Here is an 11,275-nt window from a genome sequence, read left to right as displayed (position 1 = left end):
CCACGGGAACCTGGTCATCCCTGGCCCGGCCCGCCCGAGGCTCGCGCACCCTGGCACCTCGCTGAGCCTGCAAACCCTGGCTGGCCTCGGGCAAGCCCCCTCCCCCCAGCCAGGCCCAACTGCCTGTGCAAACCTGCATTCCACGCCGTCCAGGCCCTTCCCAGCAGCTGACGTCATTACACAAATAGTGTCACTGCCCCTTCTCCCTCCCCTGGAAAATGTCATAAAGGGGCTGGTTCCAAGTTTCCAGAAAGGAAACTCTCTGGGAGGTTTTGCCTCCGCAGTGCCTCCTCCAACAGGCAGCTCCAACGTGAGGCGGTGACCACCCGGCTGGGGCTGCTCAGGGGTGTCCTTGGGCCCACTGCCCTCGGCACGGGCCAGAATTCCGGGCCGGCACCCATCGCGCAGCTGGGCGGTGACAGGCGCGGACCCCGCGCTCCGCTCCTCTGGCTCCGCGAACTAGAACCCCCACCCCACCCCACGACCCCCCTGGAGGACCGAGTCAGCAGGTGGCAGCGGAGGCCACAGGCCGCCCGGGGACTGCTAGGGGGACACACCGCTCCGGCCGCCCCCAAGTGCCTGCAGGCCCCTTCAGACGGGGGCCCAAGTTGTCGCAGCCAGGGGTCCCGTGTGGGGATCCCCAGACAAGGGAGGGTCAGGGGGAAGGAGGGGCGTCTCGGTCTTCTGTGTCCCGGGTGGTGGGCGGCCGGGCTCGCTCGGTCCCCGGCCCCAGGTTCACAGTTCTCACGTCCCCTTCTCCGGGGGCCACCCCACCTGCGCGGCTGGGCGCCCGCCCTCCGCCCCCCGCCCCGCCCCGCCCCGCCCCGGCCGGGACCAGCGGCCCCGCCCCCTCGTCGGCCCCGCCCCTCCCGGGGAGCGCGCCGCTGCTCTGGAAGGAGCCCGTGAGGTAGCTAAGTCTCGTCCTCATCTCTCCCGCCCCGGGCGCGCGGCGGGGGCGGGGCGGGGGGCGGGGCCGCGGCCGGAGCCCCGCCCCGCTACGGCCCCGGCCCCGCCCCGCCCCCCTCGCCCGGGAAAGCGCGCTCGCGCTCGGCCCCGCCCGCCCGCCCTCCCGGCGCGCCGCTGCCTCCGCGCTAGGCCTTCTTGCACTTGCCCTTCTTCTCGCGCTGCTGGAACTTGCGCAGCCGCCGCGCCCACGTGTCCCGCCATTGGATCACCAGGCTGCTCTTGTCCGCCACGATGCCGCTCTGGTCGGGCGAGTCCTCCGCGTTGCCCAGGAGCAGGTACTTCTTGAGGGGCTTGATTTTGGGACACTTGCAGGCGATGTCCCGCGAGCGGATCCACAGGCTCTGGTCACCGCGGCGGATGCGGCTCGTGCCCTGCTTGTACACGGAGATGATGTTCACCGTGAACTTCCACCAGTCCCCCGCTTTATCCGCCTTCAGGATGTGGATCTGGACCGCTGCAAGGAAGCACAGTCGGGCTAGTGCGCCACGGGCCGAGAGCGCCACCTGGGCCCCCCATTCCACCCCCTGGTTCCTGTGACCCACCCACCCCCTCCCCACCCTCCTCGAGCCGAGGGTGGGGCAGCCCACCTGACGGCGAAGGAAGACGAGACCCACAGTTGGAAAGTGTACAGGGTACCCCACTGGGGAACGCGTGGGTGGTGCGGGAGGCTGTGGAAACCCACCTGCTGACGTCTGGACCGGGGCCGCTGCTCCAACGAGCCTCACCCGGTGCCCAGCTTGAAGCTGCCACCCAGCAATGCCTTTGAGCACGAGCCCCCTCTGGGTCCAGGAAGGCCAGGAGAAGCTTACAGGAACTGACCGCCCGTCCTCCCAGCCCTCTGGGCAGAGTCCGCCTGCCCAGGACAGGTGTGCTCTGTGAGAGCAGTGGGGGCCACTCCTCACAGGCTGGGCGGGAACCCCTCTCAACCTTCCGCCATGGCTTTGACAAAGGCTCCAGTCATTTAACATGAGCCTCAGGACCAGACGCACCACCTTGACCCAGTCTCAGAAAACCATAATGGGATCTCGGTGCCAGTGCCGAGTACCGTGAACCTGTCCTTCCAGGTGGCCGCAGTCCCCTTCCAGAGTCCAGGGTCCTCTGGATGCCCACCTCCCATGCCCGCCAAGCTGCCTCCCCCTCTCCTGACCCTCCCCAGTTCCCCAGGCTATCCCCCCCGCTCCTGATTCTCTGCCAGTCTTTCCTCCTCCGGTACAGGCGTGCCCCACCGGAGCCTGCAGCAGAATCCCCCGGAGGGCCTGTCAAACACACATTGCCTCGCCCCGGAGTGTCTGATTCCGTGGAGCTGTTCGGGGCCCCAGAGCCCGCCTCTCTCACAAAATACCAGCTGGTGCTGACACTGCTGCTGCAGGAAATACACTTGGCCCTAGGAAGTGTTAATAAAGGTCATTTCTGCACATTAGGTATTACAAAAGTAGGAAGAAATGCTTTTTAAAGAAAAAGTGGGCAGGGGGGAGCTGGGCTCAAATACGTTGGTGAAATTCTGGGTCAACCAAAGTCTAGAGGTTTCCTGACTGCGGGACTTTTCAGAGCCTTCAATCTACAAAGTGCGTGTACGTGTGTGTATGTGTGTGTGTGTGTACGCGTGTGTGTTGGTTTCCCAAACAAAGGTGATGGCAGACCTCTCTGGCTAGTGCATCTCAGGTTAGCAGAGCCCCGTGGGGTCCATCTGGGGAACTACTGGGGGGACGTACAATCATTCCAGGGGATAAAGGGAGGGGGTCTCTGTGCACTAACCCATCAAGGAAAACCTGGTCATCTTCCCCATCCCCATGGTCAGAACAGAGGACATCCCCCTTGTCGAGCCCACTGGCCACCCCTGCACCCTTCATCTTTGGGCCAGGCTGAAAACTGCCCTGGCAGGTGAGTGGGCTTGAGCCGTTCTGGAAAAGCAGCAGCAGATGACAGCCGAGGAAACCGAGTCGCCGGCAGGCTCAGCCGCTCCGGCAGCCACGAGGACATGTCCCCAGGGAACACCGATCGGTCACCCCCTGCCCACCTACGGCTCGGCCGGGCGTCCCGTGCTGGCCAGCCTCTCTCCGGGTCTGCCACCGTCACCCCCGGGGGCCCCGTGCCCCCCTTCCGTCCCCGCGCTCAGCCCAGGACGACGGGCAGGTTCAGGGACGGCTGGGCTCAGGGGAGCAGCGAACACCACCCTCATCTGGGGTGAGGGAAGTGGCAGATTTTCCCAGATTTTCATTTCAGCTGTTCCTGGACATCCTGAACTTTGCACTCCAGTGTGAGGGCTCCAAAGAATGGCTGCCATGGCAACCGTTTCCATGTTTTCGTCACCAAGGGACTCAACACTCAGTGTGAACTCCGAGGTGGGGTGGGGAGCCCTCCAGCCTGCAGAAGTGGCTGGGCCGTGTGTTTGACTGTGCAGACGGGGGTCACCGTGGCAACTGAGTGCCCCTCGGCTAAGCGACGGGGGAGCCGGCGTCCCTGAGAACCCCGGTTTCCTCTCCGTAGGACTGAGCTGAATACACAATGAGCCTCCCTCAGGATGCCACTGTTTCCCTGCGTGCCACCGCAGACCCCTGGCCCGTCCACGCTGGCCCCCGCCACCACCCCCCGCCAGCCGGGGGACCCTGGAGAACGCGGCTGTGATCCCAGGCACTGAGCGTCTGCTGGTGTTACAGGCTGAGCTGTGTCTCCCAGATTCATATGATGCAGTGCTAGCCCCCCACCCCCGTTTGTCGGAGAGGGATGGTGCTCGGAGACAAGGTCTTAACGGAGGTAATTAAGTTAAGACAGAGTTATTGGGGGCGGGGGGACGGCTAATCCAGTATGACTGGTGTCCTCGTGAGGAGAGGAGATCAGGACACAGACGCACAGAGGAAAGACCCCACGAGGACACAGCGGGAAGACGGCCGCCAGCCGGCCAAGGAGAGAGGCCTCAGGAGAAGCCAGGCCTGCAGACTCCCTGGATCTCGGGCTCCCGGCCTCCAGAACCGTGAGACGATACATTTCCGTTGTTTAAGCTCAGTCTGTGGTACTCGCTTCTGCAGCCCTGGTGAGGGGTCCCAGCTGTGCTAAGGAGAGGCCGGAGAGAGCCGGCTGGACAAGGTCAGGCCTCGGGCTGGCCCTCCAGGCCCCCAGGGGCCCTTCTTTGTCCCCGGAGCTGCGCAATGCGGTCCTTCAGGAAGCAGGAGACCCTGCCCCACCTCTCCTGGTCTGGAGTCTCCCTCCCCTCAAGGAATTCCCTGGAACAACGGGCAGGGCGTCCGAAGCGGCTGCCCACCCCACCCGTACTGGCCGGGCCTGAAGGGGATCCGCTTAGCACTGAGGACGCAGCCCAAAGCGGGACCCAGCCCCGGACACCTCGCCGTCCCCGAGAATCTGGGGGGCAAAGCAGTGGACGCGGGTCCTCCTCCGACCCCAGTAGCTCCCTGGCCTTGCGGTGGGACGGCACGGGGCGGGGGCGGGGGCGGGGGAGGGCGGCGGGTGGATGCATGTGATTATGCTGGAAAACATCCACAGTTCCGCTGCCCTTGGCGACGCCTCCGCACATTACACAGCCCACCAAGTATGAGCCGCACACGCGGCGCACGGGCCAAGTCCCTGCAGCACATATACAGCTGAAAATATTCAAAATACACACTGAAACGGTGACCTCAGGCAGACCTGCTCCGCACGCCCGGGAGCGCACCAGGCACAGCCCAGCGCCAGGCCCGCCGGCCCTGCTGGCCGGGAGCCCGGAACGACTGGGGTCTCCCAGCACCCCCCCCCCGCCCCCACCGAGGCACTGCCCCACCGGGACGCCAGGCACAGCGGCCAAGGGCAGCCCTGCCCGCCCAAGGACCTCGGTCCCTGAGGCTGTGCCCCTGATGCGCACATGACACTCACTCCCGGCCAATTAGCCTCAGCCCTCAGGACGCCTGAGCCCCCACCGTCTGTGCACCGATGTCCTCAACTGACCTCAACGAGGACAGGATGGGGGGGATCCGGTGAGGATCCCTCATCGTGCAGTCAGGAATGAGAGAGATGGGATTAGCCCCGGAAAGGCAGACCGTGAGATCAGTCTGGGACGCTAAGAGGCGTGCTGGGACCAGCCGGCAGGAAGAGGGACCCAGCCGCAAAGCCACAGTGGTCCTTCTCGGAGGCAGATGCTGGCTGGGAGGGGGAGCCTGGCCCCCACGCTGCTGGTGCCTCGGGCCCCTCTGTAAGCGACGCGCGGCCGCATCCCTGGGTCCACACCGCCAACGCCCTCCCTTACTCTAGCTCACCCACAGAATGCGGGCTGAGGCTGGGCAGCAGTTGCTACTAAGCGGCTGTGCTCGTCGCTTGGCGCCCTGCTCTCCGCGCAGACAAAAGCAGGCATCGGGGTGTGGGACCCGGAGCCCGCGAGGCGGGATGGGTGAGGGTGGCTCTGGAAAGCCCAACCGAGCTGGGGCACCCGCGGGCTGCAGAGTGGAACAGATGCCCGTGGAAAAGCAAGGAGAGAGCGCTCAGGCTCCGGGGAGCCGGGAGCTGGCCCCCCACGCCCCGGGCCTACAGGCCGGGCTGCACTTTGTCTCCCGGCCTTGGAGTCCCGGAGCGCCCCACGTCTGCAGCCAGCAGCCGAGCTCTGTGAGCAAGGCCGCGAGCAAGGCGGGGCCGCGGCCACCCCACGAACAATGCCGGGGCTCACAGGAAGGACCTAGTAGCCACCGGGGCCGGGCTGTGATGACTGACTTCTTTTCTAATTCAAGCCTGTTGCTGGGCGGGCAGGGGCACGCACCTCCCCATCCCGTGACTCCAAGGGGCGAGAGGGGGACTGAGGGCCAGGCCGGGCCCCTTGGCCGGAGTCAGCAGTAACGGCCGTGGCCAGAGTTGAGCTGGTCTGGCCAAGGGGCGGGGGGCCAGCCCTGGGGGTCCTCTCGGCTGGGTGGGGGCATCCAGGCCACGGTGCTGGCTGTCCACGTGTCCTTCTATAGGAGCAGACCTCGGCCGTCCTTCCCAGAGCTCCCCGACCTCCGCAGGGTCCCAACGCGAGGAGACTCTCGGGCCACCAGAAGCAATCTAAGAAGTAGGACGCTCCGGGTCCTGTGCTTGGGTTCCTCCAAAGGGGGCCCCGCTCCCCTAGGGCAGGCAGCCTTGTTCGTCATCCCAAGCCTCGCTCCCCGGCTCCAGTCCTGGCCCAGGAGACTCACAGCCTGTCAGCTCTGGACCCTCGGAGGACCTGTCCTCCCGGCATAGCGGGAAGTAGCTCCAAGCTGACTTATGTCCCTGCTTGCAGGTTTGGGGGACCTCCTGCGGGCATCAAAGCTCCCTCCCGGCCTGGGCCAGGTTCTAGGAAAGCTCTTTCCTCAGCACAGGGCATAGAGTAGTTGCTCATTCATCTGCTGGGGGAAGGGCTCTGGGGGAGGGCTCCAGGGGATGGGGCTTTGGTGGAGAGGCTCTGGGGGATGGGGTTCCGGGGCAGGGGGCTCTGGGGGAGGGGCTCCGGGGGATGGAGCTTTGGTGGAGGGGCTCTGGGGGATGGGGTTCCGGGGCAGGGGACTCTGGGGGAGGGGCTCCGGGGGAGGGGGCTTGGGGGGAGGGGCTCTGGGAATGGGGGCTCTGGGGGAGGGGCTCCGGGGGATGGGACTCTGGGGGATGGGGCTCTGGGCGAGAGGGCTGTCAGCCATCTTTCTCTACCCACCAGCCTTGAGCCCTGGGACACCTCTGCGGGGAGGCTTCCTGCCGGCTGGAGGTCTCCTGGATTTATGGACCGCTCAGGGTGGGCCCCCAAGGGCTTCCCAGCAGCTGCCCCTCCCAGGGAGGCTTGGGTGGCCAGCCCCGGGCCTCCCCCCCTCCCAGCCATACCTTCCTGTTGGGCCAGTCCAGCCAGGGAAGGCTTGTCACCCATCTGTCTCCGAGACAGCAGCCAGGACGAACGGGGGAGGACACTAACCCCACAGAAACCATTAAAACCATGCAGCCCCATAAATCTCCTGGTATAGAAAGTATGTCATGAGCTGCAGCTGCTTTTATAAAATGCAGCTCTGACCACATGTTTCCCAGGCCCCCGTGAAGGTAAGAAGCAGCCGAGTACAGCCAAGTCCTGTTCTCGGAGATGCTGACTCGCCAGCGGGGGCCGGAGCAAGCGTGCGGGGTCGGGGGCGCGGGGCATCTGGGCGGGCCGACGCACCCTCGATGAGGTGTCACCGCCTCCCCCACGAAATGAGGTGGAGAGCTGGAGGCTGGCTGTGGCCAGGGCAGGTCACCAGCCACAGCCACCCACAGGGGTCCTCAGGCTTCCCGGGGCTGCCCCCTCCTGCGGCATCCGCACATTGACGTGAAGGCTGCCTCGGTTTTCCCTGCCAGGCCCTGGTGCTGAGGCTCCATTCTTGGGAGAGGAGAAGGGGTCAGGTGCCCGGGACCATCTGACTGCACAGGGGTCCCCGGAGGAGGAGGGAACGTCCGGAGATCTGGGAATCGGAGAGCCAAAATCTGGGAGCCCTGTTCCCTGGGAAGCGGTCCCAGTCTTGCCTGGCCACCTGCACCCACCCCCCCCACACACACACCCCACCCTCACAAGTGTGAAGGGGTCGGGAGACTGGCTGCCCTGCCTGGAGAGAGGCTCAGGCAGGAGAGTGGACCTGAGCCCTGCCTGCTCGGCGGGGCCCCCTCTCCCAGGCAGGAGGAACCCCCCGTCTCCCATCCCCTACCCCTCACCCGCGGCGTGGCCACAGCTCCAGAGTCAGCCGGAAGGACGGCCTCACACAGCCTTGGGAGACGCCCGACTCACCAAACGCACCTCCCAGCAGCCCCTGAGGGCAATGGTGGGGGGGGGCCTGGCGCTGGGAAACACCCCCCCCCCACCGAAAGGCCCGGCAATGAGCACCGCCCCGGCCAGTGCGTCTGTGGGACCCTGGCCTCCGAAGCAGGGGAAGGCAAGAGGGCCGACCTCCCCCAATCTGGCCTCCGTCCAGGCCCCTCATCACCCCCTGGTCCCTCCGGGACCTGCGACCTCCAGGACTCACAGAAAACTTAGCACACAGGGTGCTTCTGGCCACAAACTGACAGCCGCCCCACAGTGGGGGTGTGGCCTATCAGGCCCCCCAACACAGCCCAGTTCCCCATTAAGCCCTCTGCCTCCAGCAAGCCCCTCCTCAAGAGCGGGAGCCCAAAGGGCAGCCCCCGCCCCCCACCCAGCTGGAGCCCTGGAGCGGGGCATCCCGCAATCACTGGGCCTGTCGTGCACTTGCACACCGGGCACCCTTGGCACACCACGCCGGGCTCCCGCTCCTGAGGCACCCCACGCCTGGAGGACGGAACCTGCTTCCCCAAGAAAACCGGAAGACGGGGCCTCGGGCCCCGACACAGCAAGCAGGCAGGGCCCAGCACAACACCAGGGTCCCGGGGCTGCTCCCGAGCCGGCCAAGTTCGCCTCGGGGAGTCGAGCGGGCGTCTCTGAGCTTGGAAGGGTGTTCCCGGTCCCACGCCTCGCGTCCCGCAGCCGGCCCTCGGGGCTGGTGGCTGGTGGCTGGGGCCTGGCCCCACCTCCCATCCCGGCCGGGCCGTACACAGGCAGGTGCTGGAAGAGGACAGGGCAGGCCTTGGGCAGGAAGCCCCAGGACGGTGACCGGCGCGCTGGGGACCTCAGTGCCAAAGGCACTAAGCCCAGCGGAGGGGCAGTGTCAGGACCACCAGAGCCACCCCACGGCGGGGAAATGCCCAGCTGAGACGAACACTGGTTGCGGGCAATGCTCTGTGACCCTGGAGACAGGCCCCTGGTGAGCAGAAGACGGGTCTACCCCTGGAGGGTGTCCCCGCCCCAACTCGGCCCCAGCAATCCAGGCACCTTGGACAGATCCCTCCTCCCACCCCTCCGAGCCTCCGCATCCCCATCTGCATCTGTGAAATGGGAGGAGAGAGGAGACACCTTACATTAACCAGCCTTCCCCAGCCAGCCCTCCTTCCTAAAAACCGGTGCTCAGAGGAGAAGAGACTGTGAGAAGAGAAAATGGAAGGAAGCTCCAGGGAGGGCGAGATGCGGCCGGGAGCAGCCCCAGCCGCCCGGAGGCCCCTCTGGAGCTCAGCACCCTGCGGGCGGCTGCGGGGGCGGGGAGGGTAGTGCTGGGAGCCCAGAGCTGGGGACTCCCTGGGGATAGAGGGTCACCTTGCTGGGAAGGGCTGCGGGAGACCAGGCAGCGCGGCACCCTGCGGGACCAGGGGCTCCTCTCAAGCTGTCCCTGGGGCCCGTGGGCCCTCCCTGCCCAACCTGGTGGTCACCCGCATTCCTCGACCTCCGCCTGCCTCACGCTCACCCCGCTCCGCATCTGGCCTCCATATGGGGCTGGCGCTCTGGGGGTGGGGAGGAGAGGAGGTCACATCTGGCTGGGGAAATCGGAGGATGCCCAAGGGGCCAGTGACCCCCAGGGAAGGGTCAGTGAGCCTCTGAAACACCAGGCCACGTGCGGCCAGCATCTGTGTCCCGCTCCCTGGAACGGCGGGTGATGCCTTGGGGGCCGGAGTGGCGTCTCCCAGCCTCAGCCGGGGGCCCTGCCAACTGCCTGGCTCCCCAGGAAGCTCTCCCTTTGGGGATCAGCCCCCCGGGTGCTCCTCTAACACGTGTACCCACACCCAAGCCCCGAGATCACAGGACGTTACAGACACAGGATCTCCGGTTCTAGGACGGGGTCGGTAACCCGTCCGGCTCTCTGAACTTCAAGGGTTTGACCCCGATCGCGGGAACAGCTACTGACCTCAAGGTCAAGAAAAGGAAGGGGAAGGGGTGTACAGAGGCAGAGATGCCATCATTTGCTGAGAGGCCCCGTGTCGCTGGAACCGGTCAGGCAAACAGAAGCCCGAGGTGGGAGACTCGTCCCCGACCCCATCTGATTTCCAGCCTGAGCAGCTAGACCGGAGCCAGGCTCAGCCACAGTGTCCCCAGCGTCCCACCCCCAGCGTCCCCCCTACACACGCCTTCGTGGCCAGCTGGGGCGCCCCCCCACCCCATCACGGATCCGCCCGTGACCTCCCTCCCCGACACCACCATGCCCACCACCGGCACCCCCTGCCCACCCCACCGTGTCCGTCACACCAGCTCTGTCATCTCCAACAGTCACCCCAACACCACTGTGACGCCTCCCGCTTGCTTCCCCGGCAGGATGCGTCTGGCTTCCCCGGGAGCGGAGAGTCAAGGATCCTGTGGGGAAACCAGTTCTAGAGCCTTCGAAGGGACTGCTGTGCCCACTCCGGGCCGCCCAAGGCTCAGCGCCCTGGCAGCACAGGGGACAAACCTCTCGGGCTCTGGAGTCCCTGGCCTCCAGCATCTTACCTTGTTGCGTCTCAGCCTATCAGGGCGGGGAATGAAATTCCCTCTGTCCCAGGTGTTCAGTGAGGACGGGAGAGGGGAGGTGTGAGGTGTCCCATCGGGGGCCTGGCGAGGCCGCTCCTCTCCTGGGCTTCCGCGTCCCCCGGGGGACCCAGGGCACACCTGGGGGTGCTGATGCCAATCAGAGGCCCACTGAGGTCCCAGACCCTCTTCGGCCACGGGGCCCCCGAGAAAGCAGGAGTACGGACAGGCACGCGCACGCGCACGACCCGAGAGCCTGGTCCCTCCCCACAGGTGCCAACGGTGTCCCCTTGGGAGCCGTACCTCAGAAGCCATCCTTGCGGATCTCAGGAGGAATCCTGGACCCAAACCGTCTTGTGGGAAGCATTCTGATTTTTCCATCTGCTGGTGCCAAACGTCTTTCAACAAAGGGGGTGACTAATAAACACTTCTGGGAACGAATAATTTTTCCAAGAACTGGCAAAAGTGAGATGATCTCACCTTTCAGAATGTGAGCTGTCTGTCTCCCCCCCCCCCCACTAGCCTCTCCCCTGCTTCCCCGGCCCCCACCCCTGCCCCCAGCCTGTTTCCACTTCTGTGCCCGACGCCTTTCTCCCTCTGCCCGGGAGCCTTGCTCTGCCCTGTGAGCGCCAGCTACCGGGGCTCCCTCCTCCAGGAAGCCCTCCTGGAGAACGGGCCACGCCCCGCTTGTGCCCACCTCAGGCTGGACGCTGCCCACACGTCCACCCTCCGTGCTCTCATCTGTGTGCCCGTCTCTCCTCCTCGACTGCAAGCTCCTTGAGGGCTGAGCCTGGGTCTCCTCCCCGTTAAGCTCAGTGCCCAGGACAGGACGGGGCACACAGCAGGTGCTTGGTGGGTGTGCAAAGAGGGGATGGCGGCGGGACTTCCCGGGCTGCGGTGAGCACACGTACGCACGTGAGCCTTCTCGCACACACACCACGCTGTCAGAGGAGCGCACATACTCTCGCACACACGGTCGCACAGGCACTCGCACGAGCAAACTCACATGCTGTCACACACGCACTC

General features: G+C 65.9%; 1 protein-coding gene and 1 long non-coding RNA gene across 2 annotated transcripts in view; one reads left to right on the top strand and one right to left on the bottom strand.

Moving 5' to 3' along the window:
• Window positions 1-1,084: 1,084 nt before the first annotated feature.
• NTN1 (netrin 1) overlaps window positions 1,085-11,275 on the bottom strand; it is a 170,003-nt gene continuing 159,812 nt past the window's right edge. The window contains exon 6 of the mRNA XM_042966267.1: window positions 1,085-1,420. Within this exon, the coding sequence (XP_042822201.1) occupies window positions 1,092-1,420 (329 nt within the window). The 3' untranslated portion in view covers window positions 1,085-1,091. The remainder of the gene's footprint in view (window positions 1,421-11,275) is intronic.
• On the top strand, window positions 3,325-6,883 carry LOC122233525. Its single transcript, XR_006211100.1, has 3 exons — window positions 3,325-3,720; window positions 5,901-6,202; window positions 6,611-6,883. It is a non-coding gene; the product is annotated as an uncharacterized LOC122233525 (long non-coding RNA).

This window comes from Panthera tigris, chromosome E1 (genome assembly GCF_018350195.1).
Source record: "Panthera tigris isolate Pti1 chromosome E1, P.tigris_Pti1_mat1.1, whole genome shotgun sequence".
In the NCBI taxonomy this organism is placed as follows: domain Eukaryota; kingdom Metazoa; phylum Chordata; class Mammalia; order Carnivora; family Felidae; genus Panthera; species Panthera tigris.
Note: the sequence above shows the minus strand (reverse complement) of the source record. Positions and strands in the feature narration are given on the sequence as shown.